This window comes from Heteronotia binoei, chromosome 3 (assembly GCF_032191835.1).
Source record: "Heteronotia binoei isolate CCM8104 ecotype False Entrance Well chromosome 3, APGP_CSIRO_Hbin_v1, whole genome shotgun sequence".
Classification (NCBI taxonomy): Eukaryota; Metazoa; Chordata; class Lepidosauria; order Squamata; family Gekkonidae; genus Heteronotia; species Heteronotia binoei.
Window position 1 is genome coordinate 28,334,332 of NC_083225.1, and position 15,473 is coordinate 28,349,804.

A 15,473-nucleotide genomic window follows, 5' to 3' on the forward strand; every position below is an offset into this window, starting at 1 on the left:
ACAGCCATTCTCAGATCTTGCAAACTGAGGGTCGTGTCTTCCTTGATAGAGTCAATCAAAGATACTGGTTGCATATAAGGATTTTTTTTTTTTTACAGTAAGAGTAGTTCAGCAGCAGAATCTGCTGCTTCAGGAGGTGACAGTTTATTTTTATTATGTATTTAGACCCTGCTTTTCTCCCAACAGGAATCCAAAGCAGCTCCCAACATCTTTCTCCTTACCTCCATATTATCCACCCAGCAACAACCTTGCAAGGTAATAATTAATAATTATTGCATAGCATTGTGTGTAGTATAACCAGGAGATCCTAAGATTGTCTGGCAGCCTGAAGTTCCAGTTCTTTTAGCATTATGCACCACTAGGTTGGAAGCTAGACTTATTCTGGGGGGATGAGAGAGCTCTGAAAGAGCTGTGACTGAACCAAGGTCACCAAGGCTTCATGTGGAGGAGTGTGGAATCGAACCTGGTTCTCCAGATTAGAGTGTGTTGCTCTTATCAGGGACACCGTGCTGGCTCTCACATTCTGCAAGGTAAGTTAGGCTGAGAGAGAATGCCTGGTTCTGGCAGAAAGCTTCCACAGCAGAATGGTCCCTCAGACCTGGATCCACCAGAGCCTAAACCAACACAAGTTCCCCTCCTAAGGCTCATGCTCAGACTCTGCACTTCTTCCAGCCAAGCTTGAAGAAGGCCTCCAGACACCACTGTGTTAACAGCACTTTTTTAAATGTTTCAGACTTAATACTGGAGACTCTCTGTACTCATAAAACCACCCAAAGTCAGTATCCCCCTTCACAAGTTACAATGAACACATGTACTATCTGTGCACAGTGCTCACTTGTTTGTTCTTTACACATGCATTCAGCCAGGGCTTTTTTTGAACAGGAATGCACAGGAACACAGTTCCAGCTGGCTTGGCATCGCGGTGTGTATGTGTGTGTGTGTGGCCAATATGCAAATGAGTTCCTGCTCGGCTTTTTCTATCCAAAAGCCCTGTATGGAACAATGGTGCCATCAGGGGGTGTGGCCTAATATGCAAATGAACTCATGCTGGACCTTCTCTATGAAAAAAGCCCTGCATTCAGCAATTCTAGCATTACATTCAGCACACGGATAGCAGAATGTGCACTTAAAACCCACATTTGTCTGAGTATTGGTCCTTGCTTTCATTTGCAAAGTGAAAACATGTTGGCTTTTTCTTACAAACAGGTATAGGCATGTGCGTGTGGGCGGTACATGCACTCATTGAAACATGTAGGGTTGGAAAATACCCAGAGATCTGGGGCAGGGGAGTCTGAGGAGGGCAGGGTTTGGGGCAGGGAAAGACTCCAATGGGGTATATAATGCCATTGAATCCATCTTCCCAAGAAGCCATTATCTCCAGATTAACTGATCTCTGTTGTAATCCCAGGAGATCTTTAATCCTGGAGTTTGGCAACCCTAGTTACACATGAACAGCACTAATGTCTAGGGTACATAAAGCATTATCTGCTCTCAGGGAGCCTGCAACCTGCATTCCTGCATCAATGACGGTCCCTCTTTATAGGTTGTGATTAAAAGGCTGCAGAAGAAGATTATATTGGGTTTATATCCTGCCCTATACTCTGAATCCCAGAGTCTCAGAGTGGTCACAATCTCCTTTACCTTCCTCCCCGCCACACACACCAGACACCCTGTGAGGTGGGTGGAGCTGAGAGAGCTCTTACAGCAACTGCCCTTTCAAGGACAACTTCTACGAAAGCTATGGCTGACCCAAGGCCATTCCAGCAGGTGCAAGTGGAGGAGTGGGGAATCAAACCCATTTCTCCCAGATAAGAGTCCGTGCACTTAACCACTACACCAAACTGGCTCTCAAGCTCAGAGCAGTCAGAGCAGCTCAGAGCAAGCTCAGCGCAGTCTGTCATTCAGAGACACAGCAGGCAGACTCTCTTGTGGGGGAACTGGCAATTCTGCTGCATCCTCTGTAGGACAAAAGATGGAATAAACCAATCATGCTAAGGCAAAGATGCTGCAGAATTTCCTGCTCCCAGAAGATGATGGTTAGAAGACAACCAGCCCCGAGCACTGAGTCATGCAGATTCCCAGCAAAATGGTTATTCGCGGGGTCATGATCTGAGAAGTACTGAGTTAGGCCTTGTCTGGAGACTGGACAGCCGCTCTCCTTGAAACAGTCTCATGAACGCTGATTGCTTCTGTCCAGATCGCCTCCCGCCTCCTCCTCTCTCAAATGGGCAATTCTGACATGAAAATTGAAACTGACAAATAATCAACTCTGCTCTCATTACAAGCTATGAGGTAGTAACTATTATTTGAAGACCTGCCAAGGAGGAGGGGGATATCTCTTTTTTCTTATTATTTGGATTCAGGCTCTACGAAGACAAAGAGAAAGCTTTCGATCCCGTTTGGCCAAGATTTACAGGCCGAGCCCGCTTCCCATTTAAACTGGAATGAGCTGTGAGCAAAACCGACTTTCTGCCACTTTCCCACTCACTCCACACCCGCAGTGTTATAAATCCTAAATGGATTCACATCTATTTTAGAACAAGGTGCCAAATCAGCTCTCCCGGCCACCTTAATCAGTCGTATCCCAATCAATGCTAATTCCTTCAACAGGACCAAAATCAGCTCAGTATTAATTTCTTGACCTGAACAGATGAACGGTTGAGGTAAAAAACGCTATCCAATAACTTTGTGCCGTCAAGTTACAACTGACTCATGGGGTTGTCAAGGCAAGAGGGATAGTGGCTCAGTGGTAGAGCATTTGGGGAAGGAGAGTGGTTCAGTGGTAGAGCCTGCTTGGTAAGCAGAAGGTTCCAGGTTCAATCCCCGGCATCTCCAACTAAAAAGGGCCCAGGCAAGTAGGCATGAAAAACCTCAGCTTGAGACCCTGGAGAGCTGCTGCCAGTCTGAGTAGACAAGACTGACTTTGATGGACCGAGGGTCTGATTCAGTATAAGGCAGCTTCATATGTTCAAGAGATGAGCAGAGGTGGCTTGCCATTGTATTCCTCTGGGATAACAACCTCAAGCTCCCCTTGGTGGTCTCCCACACAAGGACTAACAGTGCCTGAACATGCTTTGCTTCCAAGCTATGGTGAGATCAGGTTGGTCATGGTTTATGCAACAGCCCACTTTCAAAAGGAAGTTGAACATGATATGGGAATAGCTTCAGGCATTCTTTCAGTTGAATTCCCTTTCCGGTTGTTACAGCAGAGGTGACATTAGAGACCACAGGCATCTGCTTGTCACAACCTTTTGCTTTGCGTCCTGACACCACTCAGTCACTAAAGCTCGCAACGGAGGATGCTCAGTGCTCGCTTGCGTGTATTACTGAATCATCTACAGCAGGGGTTTCAAACATGCAGCCCAGGGGGCTGAATCAGGCCCCCGGAAGGATTTTATCAGGCCCCTGAGCAACTGGCTGTCATCTGCTTCCTACACTCCCTCTCTCTTGCTTCCTGCTGCATCACAGCTTGCTTTGCCAGGCTTGCTCAATCGCACAGCAGAGCTATTGAGCCAAGCCTCTCTTCCTTGTATTGGCTGAAGCTCCTCCCCATCCTGGTCCCCTGGGGAAGGAAGGAAAGAGCCAAAGCTTCCTTCGCCCAGTTTCCTGGATCACACGGGACAGATACAAAGAAAGCACCTTTAAGAGTGCTAATGTTTTAAGCATGTTTTAAGTTTTTAAAAATCTATAATTGTCTTTTGTCTGTGTCCTTTATAAAGTTTATCTCTCTGCTACCTGGCATTACTTTTTATGACACGCATGGCCCATCCCAACAAGGTCTCATTTATGTCTGATCTGGCCCTCATAACAAATGAGTTTGATACCCCTGATCTACGGGGTTGGTTCTGCGGCCAAGTCACCTACTTGGGGAAGCAGGCACTAAAAAGTTTAAGGAATGCAGCAGACATGAGGAGGAAGAAAAACAGTTATTTTGTTTTTTCAGGGGAAAAACCCAGACATTTCTGGGAAGCTTGAAAAAAAATATATATGGGGTTGAATTTAGCCTCATTTCTCTCCCAGTCTCACCCAGTTTTCCTTAACACAGACCCATCTGTCAATAGTTTTGTCCAAGCAGGTCCTATAATCACTAGTAGGGTCTTTTTGGGTGGCCAAGGAGACCTCTTCACCTGTTCTCACTAGTAGAAAAGGGGGCGGGATATAACCCACATATAACTTTCTCACCCAATCTAAGATCACTAGATGTCCTCTTATAGAGGGTATCAGTGTTCCCCCTGAGCCAAGTTAGCATGAGCTAGCGCACAGTTATTCAGCCTCTGACTCACACATTTCCGTCTTAGCTCAGGAAAAATGGCCCTAGAGCGATTGAATTTATGCAGTAGTTCACAAAGTAGAGTTTTTGCTCACAAGACTCCACAGCTTAGACAGCATATTGGAGGGTGTGTCCTCTTTTTGAGGAGTCCGTCCTTTTTTGGGCTCTTTAAAAAAAAAAAAAAACCTGAAGAAAATGTCCTTTTCAGGGGTTGGAAGCTTAGGTGCAGATTCGGCGGGAGCTCACAGGAGCACAGCTCCTGAACCATTCTGAGAGTTCCACCTCCTTCTTCCCACCTTGTCCATTGAATTGCAGGTGCAGCTGCATAACAATCCCTGGATGAGCGCCACCACCTATTTTTCTACAAAACGACCCCTGGTTAGGTATATTCCTAGCTAGTAGCAATGAGATTTGCCATAGTGATCACTGGCTTGAAGTTGTCAGTCGGGAAACAGGTCCTCTTTTTTGCCTAGCAAACCTGTACTGGAAAAGGCCATCAGGTGACAGTTGGGTTTCCAAGGCAAGAGACATTTGCCATTGCCTGCCTCTGAATAGGGATCTGGACTTCCTTGGGGGTCTTCCATCCAACTACTGACCAGGACTGACCCTGCTGAGCTTCTGAGATGAGGCTAGCCTGAGCCATCCAGGTCACACATTATCCAGACCTTCAGGGGTGGAATTATAGCAGGAACTCCTTTACATATACATACCGAGTTAAACTTTATAGCACTGAACTCTTCAAAAGTATATTATAATAATACACTTCACAGCATATTAACAGCGAACAAAATTAGTTACTTGAATATATAGTTGAAAATATGTGGTGCATGGCTATCATACACCCAGGAATCAACACTGTGCTGTGTTGCAGGTTGTCACGCATACAGTCTCATACCACACATTCAGGAGCGAGTAAAACTTTGTGTCAAAAAGCATTTCACACATTGCAAAAGAGAAAACATTTCTTTGAAGCTCCACAGACTTTTCAGAGGCGGGGGGAATGTGGTTTGTTTTTGGCAATGGAAAATTGGAAAAGTCCTCGGGAACTTTTAAGTCAAATTCTCCCCGTCTTTCTCTTCCCCCCTAACCTTTCCTCTCTAACCCTCTTCCCCTCCCCCCAGCCATTTACTCTGCTAGGCAGCACAAACACACAGCAAGAACTAGGCTCAGGCTCTCATCTAGGAGGAGAGCAGAGTCTCTTCTTGGCTGCACCAACACTGAGGCCCAGGAAAGGAGGGGTGTATTTTTCTTGCACCTACAATGGAGAGGGGCTGGGGATCAGTGGCAAAGCATCTGTTCTGCATGCAGAAGGTCCAAGGTTCACTCTCCAGCATCTCCGGTTTAAAGAGGGGGAGGGGGACATGTTCAGGTAGCAAATGAGGTGAAATGCCTCTGCCTAAGACCTTGGAGAACTGATGCCAGTTGAAACTGACAATAGCGGCTTTGGTCTGATTTCGTGTAATAAAAGTTTGAGTCCCGGGGCACCTTTAAGACCAACAAAGTTTCATTCTGGGCAGGCCCGTAGCCAAAAAATTTAGGTGGGGGGGGAGCTGTGGGGCCCAATATGACGTCTGACTTCGAGGGCTACGAGCAGGACTTCACTGCGCTCACTGCTGAGATCATGAACTGTAGCGGGAAGGTGCCCAAGTAGCAGTTGGAGGGGGGGGGGGAGGCTTACAAAACATATAGTGGAGCTTGTCTCCCTCTCAAGCAATGCTGCACTTGTTCAGTCACAATGAGCGGCGTTGAGCAAAGGGGGCCAATAGAGAGGCCATACATATGGAAGGGGGGGGGTTGAATGGAGTGGCTCAGCCCCCAGACCTCCCTATAGCTACAGGCCTGATTGTGGGTATAAGCTTTGGTATGCATCAGGGTTCTTTTTGTAGCAGGAGTTCCTCTGCATATTAAGCCACGCCCCCCCGATGTAGCCAATCCTCCAAGAGCTTAGAGGGCTCTTAGTACATGGCCAACTGTAAGCTCCAGGAGGATTGGCTACATCGGGGGGCGTGGCCTAATATGCAAAGGAGCCCTGGCTAGAAAAAGAGCCCCGGTGTGCATGCACAGTTCTTCGGATACACCGAAACAGACATCCTCAAGCCAGTTACAAGTCTGTTTCAATGTAACTGAAGAAGTGTGCAGGCACACCAAAGCTTATATCCAGAACTAAACTGTGTTGGTCTTAAAGGTGCCACTGGACTCAAACTTTGTTCTACTGCTTTTGACCAATAGGGCTACCCACCTGAATCTGATCCAGTGTAAGGCAGTTTCATATGTAGTTTGAACCAGCTCCGCTCTGGAATCTTCCCCCCACCACACACACACACACACACACACACTAATAAATGCTCCCCATTCAGATACAGTGTTTTCCAGTCACATGGTGTTCAAATGTAACTATTTCAATCCCTCCTTCCGTTTTCAGTCATATAACAGCTTCAAAAATTTGTGACCAAATCCCCACTAGCCTTACACTGCTCTCACTCTCTTCTCCGCGGGGCTTCTGTCGGATTTCACACTATCTGCCCCGGGGCTGCAACTCATCACTCCGCCTCTTTCGCGAAGCAAACCAGATCCTCTAAAAACTGGTTTCTGTTTGCTGTGCGAAAAAGGTGAAGCTAGTTGCAGCCCCAGGGCAGATAGTGTGAAATTTGATGGAAGAGGAGAGTGAGAGTGGCATAAGGCGAGTGGGAAATCAGTCCGTGACTCCGACAAAAGACTGCAAGTAGAACTGGATTTCCAATCGCTCTGATTCAAAAACCGCACTTCAACAATGGTCTTTTTGTTGCTGCTGTTACAGAATTCCAGTAGTTTTGTAACTCAAACCAGTTGATCGCTGTTAACTTGAAGAGCAATTTTATAGGTATCACCTGATTTCATTTCAGAGGTAATTAACTGCGTATCAGTGAAGCAGATACAGAATTCACTGGGTGGGTACGGAAATGGATCCTACATTGCTTGCATACGACAGTCTTCTTTCGACTGTTTTCCAGAGTCTGCCCCATCCTCCTCCCTCACTTAAAGCTTTTCCCCCTCTGGGGCTTGCACAGAACCAGCTTATGCCCCCCCCCCCAATAACAGGAATTCACACATCCAGTATGCTGAAGGAATTTGCAACGCTGCACATTTTGTGTATATGCAAATCCCCAAACAGATTTAGATGTATGTGTTCCATTTCAGCATTTGCTAGCTGGAGCATAAAAAGTTACACTTAGCAATTTAACACCAGTATAATAGAACTGCAAAGAAGTGCATTTGGAGTCGCGTGACTGGTGTGGCTTCTGAGTTCTGAAGACAACAAAGTGTTGCAAAAAGCAGAAACAACAGCATGGATGCACCAGACTGTATTATAATCTCCGATGTGAAAGAAAAAGTGGAATGGATTCGATACAACCTGATTTTCCTTTGGTAAAAAAGGAAAGAGGGGATCTCACCCAACCACCAAAAAAAGGCTATGTTGGGGATCATGGGGCCTGTGCAGACAGAAGCCAGGTGAGATGGGGACTGTAGTGAAGAGAACTGTGTGAGATTTACAAGACTAAGCATGGGATGGAGAAGGCAGAGAAAGAAGAACTTTTCTCCCTTTCTCACGACATGAGAACTCGTGGACATTCAATTAAATTGCTGAGCAGTCGGGTTATAGAACGGATAAAAGGAAGTCCTTCTTCACCCAAAGGGTGATTAACACGTGGAATTCACTGCTACAGGAGGTGGTGGCAGCTGCAGGCATATACAGCTTCAAGAGGGCACTGGATAAACATATGGAGCTGAGGGCCATCAGTGGCTGTTAGCCACAGCGTATTGATGGAACTCTGTCTGGGGCAGTGATGCTCTGTATTCTTAGTGCTGGAAGGTGGCAACAGTGGGAGAGCTTCTAGTGTCCTGGTCCCACTGGTGGACCTCCGGGTGGTGCCCGGTTTTTGACCATTGTGTGACACAGAGTGTTGGACTGGATGAGCCATTGGTTTGATCCAACATGGCTTCTCTTATGTTCTCTTATGAGTGAAAAAGCTGGCTGCCTCCAACCCAAAATCTGGACATAGGCATGGGTGTTACCTTCTAAGTCCTCCTAAGTTGCAGATGGTTTATGGCGAGCCCATAGGACTTCCAAGGCAAGACATGTACAGAGATGGTTTGCCATTGCTTTCCCCTGCATAGAGGCTCTGGAATTCTTTGGCGTTTTCCCAACCAAATCAATACTCCCTCTAAGCTGCGGAGTCTTGTGAGCAAATATTCTACTTTGTGAGCTACTGGCATTAAAGTTGTGGGCTACTGCATGAATTAGTTTGCTCTGGGGCCATCCTTCCTGAGCAAAGAGAAAAATGTGTGAGCCAGAGGCTAAAAAACTGTGAGCTAGCTCACACTAACTCAGCTTAGAGGGAACACTGATCCAAATACTAACCAAGCTCAGAAGCTTAGCTTCCAAGATCTGACAAGATCAGACCAGCTGGTCCACCCAGATTAGGACACCTGGACATAAGTTAAAAAAAAGAGTGCATTTGAATCAACAGCCAACTTCAAAGCCAATGAAGTTTGTCAGTTATGATGGATTTGTAAGTGGTTTAGTTCAAGGGATTTGCTACCTGAATGGCAACTGAAGCCAGCCAGCTCCGTCTCTCACATTACAATTTGACTCTCATTTGTCAATTTCATCATCCCGAGAGCACAACGTTCAAATTTTTTTTTGTCTTCCAGATCTGGGTCCAGCGGTCCTAAGGGCACACTGATCACATTTGGTTTCCCTCAAACTGTTCCTTCTCGTTATCAAGTATACAAGCCACTGGCTTGGATCCAACAGCAAATTCCACCTGTGGCACATGACTCCCCCCCCTGCCCCCAAAAATGCTACTTCTGAGGGACACGGAACTCCTAGCAACACCAGGAGAGGGAAGTCTGGCATCTGTAGAGGGATGCAGGAACTGGCCAAAGTTGCACCCCAATCCACTGAGCCTGCTTCGGCGGGGAGGGCGGGGTATAAATAAAAACTTATTATTATTATTATTATTATTATTATTATTATTGACAAGAGCCTGATCCAGCTCCAACTACTGGAGAAGTTCCTCTTTTAAAAAAGAAATGAAAAGTTTAACTTTTAAAACTCCTGTGAGAATGGGCAAGGCTGACAAACTTTAAACAGGAAGAATGACATGTTCTCAGGAAATTAAACGTTGTCTGAATCAAGATTCTTTAACATTTAACGCACTGGCCCCTTGAAGTCCAACAGCGTTTTATTCACAGTATAAGCCTGGCCAAACTTGCTGAATGCAAGAGCCACATAAGAATGAACATCAGATGTTTGGGAGCTGCAAGACATGAATGTCAGATGTTTGAGAGCAGGCAGGCAGGCAGGCAAACAGATAGGGAGGAGGGAGGGAGAGACGGAAAGAAAGCAACTTTAAATGCACTTTCCAAGCCATCCGTTGGCTTGGCTTAAATAAGTGATTTAAAGAGAGAAATGCCTTCTCCAAGTTGGCCAGTGGTGGGGACTTCAAGAGCCACACAATATGAAAGAGCCACATGTGGCTCTGAGCCACAGTTTGGCCACCCCAGTATAAGCTTTCACACGTTCACACACTTCTTCAGATACATATACATTAAAATAGAAGTTACAGTCCATACTGTATGTTCTGGTGATTTCCATTTCAATGTATCTGAAGAAGCGTGCATGCACACGAAAGCATCTACCTTGAATAAAATTTTGTTGGTCTTAAAAGGTGCCCCGGACTCAACCTTCGCTCTGCTGCTTCAGACCAACACAACTAACCACTTGAATCTATTAAATGCACTATTATTCATGCACAGAAAAGGGTTGGAATCAGCCACACTCTTTTACAGCTTTCACAAGGAACGACAAGAGGCGTTGATGTCATCTTCATAAAATCCCAGAGTCAGCTGTGACAGTTCACTGTATACAACAGGGGTGGCCAAACTGTTTATGGCCACATGAGGCTCTTTCATGCATATTGTGTGGCTATCAAAGCGGCCACCGCCCCACTGGCCAGGTTGGAGAAGGCATTTCTCTCTTTAAATTGCTTCACCAATCTAAGCAGCTTGGAGAAGGCATTTAAAGTTAAAGTTGCCTTCTTTCTACCTCTCCCTCTGCCATCTATTTGCTTTCTTTCCACTTTTCCTTCCTTCCTTCCCTTCTTCCTTCCCTCAAACACCTAATTTCCATGTCTTGTGGCTCCCAAACATCTGACGTTTATTCTATGTGGATCTTACATGAAGCAAGTTTGGCCACCCCTGGTATACAGCATATATGGGTGGCAAAGAGGGAGCCCAGAATGTTTAGCACTGCTAGGTCCTTTCCAAAATGATTAAAGACAAAATGAAGCACTCAGCAACGCTGCACATAAAGAACAGACTGGCGCGTAGATCCCCTTAAAACAACACAACCCACTCTTGACAAAAAAAAAAAAAAGTACCTCCCGCTCACGCACATTTACAATCAAACTGAAACGTTCCCATTAACCTGCATCAACTCAAGTTAAACCCAACAGTGTTTTTTTTAAAAAAAACCCCAGAGATGTTTAATAATAAAAAAATCCACCTGCATCTGCCACAATTTCATATTCTGCACACATCAAGGGGGAGGAGAGGATGCTGAAGCCTTCAGACAATGCTTGAAGAGTAATATTGGATGGAACAGTGATTGATGCAGTTATTTAAGCCACAGGCTGATTATTAAGTTCCCCACCACTTATTTCCACCACTTGGCGAATATTTGACTGATAATTAATGCGGATCACCCCAGCTTTTCACAGGAGGGGCTGGTCTCAAAACCAAAGCAAGGGTGCAACGATCAGGTGTCCCGGAGAACAGGTGACAAGAGACATCAACTCAAAGCCACCCTGACTGAGATGTTTTAGAACCGTTTTTTAAAAAAAAAAGCCAGAGAAAGGCAGACACCAGCTGTCACTCACCTAAAAATGAAGGAACAGCCAGCGGAGAGAAAAGTGGAATGAAGAACTCAAAGGTCTCAGGCAGAGAGGAGAGCTCTTGGGAGATTGATTAGCGACCTGAAGGGACAGGGAGTGGAGCGGAGAGCACAGTGCAACCTTTAAAATGGCCATAAACACAAGCCTCTCACCTAATTTCTGTTTGGCCTCCTGAATCTCAGGCTAGCTGACGGTAGCTGGTTCTTAAAATTTGGCCCCTCTAAAGCTGTTCTTCTAAGTCTTAAGGTCTCTGTGTTCCACCAACAAAAGTCAGCCTAGTCTAAAAGCTGGTTGTTTGGCTGGTTCTTAAAATTTGGCCCCTCTAAAGCTGTTCTTCTAAGTCTTAAGGTCTCTGTGTTCCACCAACAAAAGTCAGCCTAGTCTAAAAGCTGGTTGTTTGGCTGGTTCTTAAAATTTGGCCCCTCTAAAGCTGTTCTTCTAAGTCTTAAGGTCTCTGTGTTCCACCAACAAAAGTCAGCCTAGTCTAAAAGCTGGTTGTTTGGCTGGTTCTTAAAATTTGGCCCCTCTAAAGCTGTTCTTCTAAGTCTTAAGGTCTCTGTGTTCCACCAACAAAAGTCAGCCTAGTCTAAAAGCTTCCTTCTAGCTCCCAGAAAGCTGGACAAATTCACAGCCACCTTCAAGCAAACAAAGACTTCCACCATACCCAGAACGGTGCTTTCAGCTTTGCACCATCTCCACAGTTCCTTCAGCACTACGTAAGGCAACGGTTGACTTCTCCGTGGTTAGGGTAGACTGCTCCGTTATGTGATTCGTGCCCCGTTAGAAGGTCCGTTGAGACATAGAACTACACAAGACTGAAGTTGGAGTGGCATGGTCCATGGAGTTGGACTCGAATATGCGACTGAACAACAAAGCACCTTAGAAGCCAACAAGATTTGCAGAGCGCAAGTTTTCAAGCATCTCAGAACTCCCATTTGTCAGAATTAAACCTCATCAGAACTTCATGAGAACTACTAAAATCACCCAAGGCTTCACAGGTGGCCGCTACAGGTGTGCCCTGGACCATCACAATAGTTATGCATGACTTAACTCCCATCTTAAGGACCTGCAAGCACAGTGCTGATCTAGGTAGCTTAAAAAGTGCCGTTTTCACCCTTACCAACCCCCTGTAAGGATGAAGTCAGCCAACGGCTACAAGTATGCTCATGGGGACACGGCAGTCGTGGTTTACAGGAAGCCCTGGCTCACTTTTTATCATGCAGCCACGGCCTGAGTTGTCAAAACCAGCATCCAGCCCAGGGCAGCAGCCAACTGCAATGACTCTCAAAGTGACACTTCTGCTGGCACTCAAAGCCGTCCCCTCTCACACCGTCACCGCAGCCTAAGTTCCAGAGGGGGGACAAGTTGCGCAGATCCACCTGGAGTAGCAGAGCGCAAAGTTGCAAACTTGGAACACCCAGTGTAGGATCACAGCTTCCCTCTGGAAAGAAGCCCCCCATTCACTTCACTTGGCAGTTCCAGCAAACGCATGAAACATTTGTTGCCAACGCACGCCTGGCTTCGAAACACAAAACACAACCAGGGGAACACAACAGGCCATTCGCAACTGAGGAGCCCTCAAACCGAAGGAGCTGAGAAGGGAGGAACCACCCAGCGAGGTTTCCGAGGTTCTTTGGTGTGGGGACAGGGAGGGAGGTTGATCCCTTTCCTCCTTGAGGGGCAGAAAGATTAACAGCCCTATAAGAGGCAGCAGGAGGAGGGTTTGGTCTGTGACCAGACAAGCACTGAGTCTGGCTTTGGACACTTGTAACGTGGCACAGAAAACTCCTGCAAGTTTTATGCAGGGAGGCTGGGACCTCCATTCAGTAGGCTCTTCTCTCCCCACCCGCTTGCCGTTGTTTCCCAGGCGCACTTCTGCAGAAGCAGAAGCCGGAGAGAAGCTTACAGAAAGAGACTCCACAGAGAAAGGCCACCTGCCCTGCTTGTCCTGAGGTCCCCAAACGGTCACTGCTCAGCCAGATTTTCTCCATTCGTCCTTCTACTAGAAGGCAGGTTTGTAAGGAGGGCTTTTCCTTCATAGCCTCTCACCCCGGTATCCCCCCACCCTTATTTTTTTTTTTTGTCCAACACTTTCACCTTCTCAGGTGAAGCCATCCTAGAATCCTTCAGAGGAGCTCCACAGACCGAGGGGGGGGGACAGGTGCGCGGACCGAGGAGAGCAAAGGACAACCAGTGTTCCCTCTATGCTGTGTGAGCGGGAGCTAGCTCACAGATTTTTAGCCTCCAGCCCACCTGTTTTTTGTCGTGGCTCAGGAAAATGGACTCCAGAGCACCCTGCTTTATGCAGGAGCTCACAACTTTAAGGCCAGCAGCTCCCGAAGTAGAATTTTTGCTCACCAGACTCTGCAGCTTAGAGGGAACATTGATGACAAGTCCTGACAAATAAAGCAGCACGTGCATCGCAGGGGGAGGGGCACAGCTCAAACTGTTCCAGTGGGTCATCTGAACTGCTAAGCGGCACATTGCGGGGGGGGGGGGGGGTGTCTGTCTGCATTGAAAGTTGCTCTTCTCCTAAGAGCAACCTCAGCATTGCCTTTCCAGCGCTGGCACAACAAGAGGGACTAGAAACCTGACAGCCTCCCATTCAGTCCCGTGAAGCCAATGAGAAACTTCAGAGGAAAGTCTTTCTTCTCCAGTGGCTCCCCCCCCCCAGCCCCCCAAAAAGAGAGACCCTCTTGCAATCCCCCCTCCCCTTTTTGTTCTTCTCCTTGCAAATGAAAAGGGACCTTCTCTTCACCACACTTTCACCTTCTCAGGTGAAGCCATCCTAGAAACCCTTCACAGGTGTTTCACAGATCGGGGGGGGGGGGACAGAAGCGCAAACCGAGGAGAGCACACTCTGGCGGCAAAGGACGACCCCTGACCAATAAAGAGGCGAGGGGGGGGGGGGACTGCAACTCAAACTGTGCCAGGGTGTCATCTGGACTGCTAAGCGGCACATGGAAGGCAGGGGAGAGGGTGTCTTCGCCTTGAGAGCCCCCGCCTGCCTTATCCTATCAACATCGCCAACACTCCAGCGGTTAAAAAAACAAGAGGGACTAGAAACTTGACGGCCTCCCATTCAATCCCATTAAGCCAGGGAGAAACTTCAGGGGGAAGTCTTTCTTCTCCAGCGGCATCCTGGCTCCCCCCCCCGCCCCCAAAAAGAGACCCTCTTGCAATCCCCCCTCCCCATTTTGTTCTCCTCCTGGCGAATGAGGGTGGGGGGGAGAGAGAAGCAACCTCGCCCCCCAACTTCTCCAAGGTCCCCCCGTTTCCTCCCCGGGAGGAGGAGAGCAGCGCCGGCGGCCGCGGCTCCTTACCTGCGATCTCCTGGAAGGGGACGTTGGCCAGGCTGAAGCCCTTGGCGCCGTACGCCTGCCTCACCTCGCCGCAGCTCCGCGCTTTGCCGTCCGCCGCCCGGGCGCCCAGCCCCAGCCCCAGCAGAGCCCAGAGCAGCGCCCCGATCCGAGGAACCATGGTGCAAAAAAAGGCACGAAGAGCAGGAGGAGGAGGAGAGGGGGGGAGGAACGGAGAGCGAGCGCTCCCCTCCCTCCAAAAAAAGCCCCCCGCTCAAATGCAATATAGATAGCGAGATATACAGTAGCAATAACCAAGGGTGAGAATCGCTGCAACAATCCAAAAAGGCAGAAGCCACGAAGATCTTCCCGGGCGAGCGTCCCTCCTCTTGCAAACTGAGAGCGCCGAAGCCGGAGACCCCACCCCCGGCAGGGGGGGAGGCGGGCAGTTGCGGCGAAGAGCCCCCCCGCCGGCGGGCAGGCAAAGTTTGCGAAAGCCGGGCGGGGGAGAGGCGGGGAAGAGGCCGGAGGGGGGCAGCCGTAGACCGCCCGGCCCCCTAGGCGAGGGTGACTTCTGGGGCCCCCCCTCCAACGGATCAAGTCACATGGGGGGGCGCCCGATGTGGCGCCCCCAAGAAGGCGGGCGCCCTAGGCGGTTGCTTCGAGTCGTCCCCACCCGCGCGGCTCAGGCGCCCGGCGGAGATCTCCCGAGCTGCCGCTGCGTCTTCGCTGCTGCTCCTACTGGTGCTGCCGGCGACGGCGGTGGGTGAAGAAGAAGCGCCGCTGCTGGGCAAGGCTGGAGCGGGAGGCGGCGGCAGCAGCAGCAGGCGGCGGCGGGGCTCTGCGAGGGCGCCCTCTGCCTCTTGTCGCCGCCTCGCCCCCGGCAGCCCCTTTGCCGAAGCCGGGCCCGGGCAGCGAGCAGGGCGAGAGCGAAAGAGAGAGACGCGCGCTCGCCCGGCGAGCGAGAAA

General features: G+C 48.6%; 1 protein-coding gene across 2 annotated transcripts in view; it reads right to left on the minus strand.

Annotated features, from left to right (window-relative positions):
- GPC6 (glypican 6) overlaps nucleotides 1–14,698 on the minus strand; it is a 1,229,042-nt gene extending 1,214,344 nt beyond the window's left edge. For both annotated transcript variants that reach the window (XM_060233620.1, XM_060233619.1), the window contains exon 1: nucleotides 14,529–14,698. In XM_060233620.1, coding sequence (XP_060089603.1) covers nucleotides 14,529–14,685 — 157 coding nt within the window. In that variant the 5' untranslated portion in view covers nucleotides 14,686–14,698. The remainder of the gene's footprint in view (nucleotides 1–14,528) is intronic.
- Between the last annotated feature and the right edge of the window lie 775 nt (nucleotides 14,699–15,473).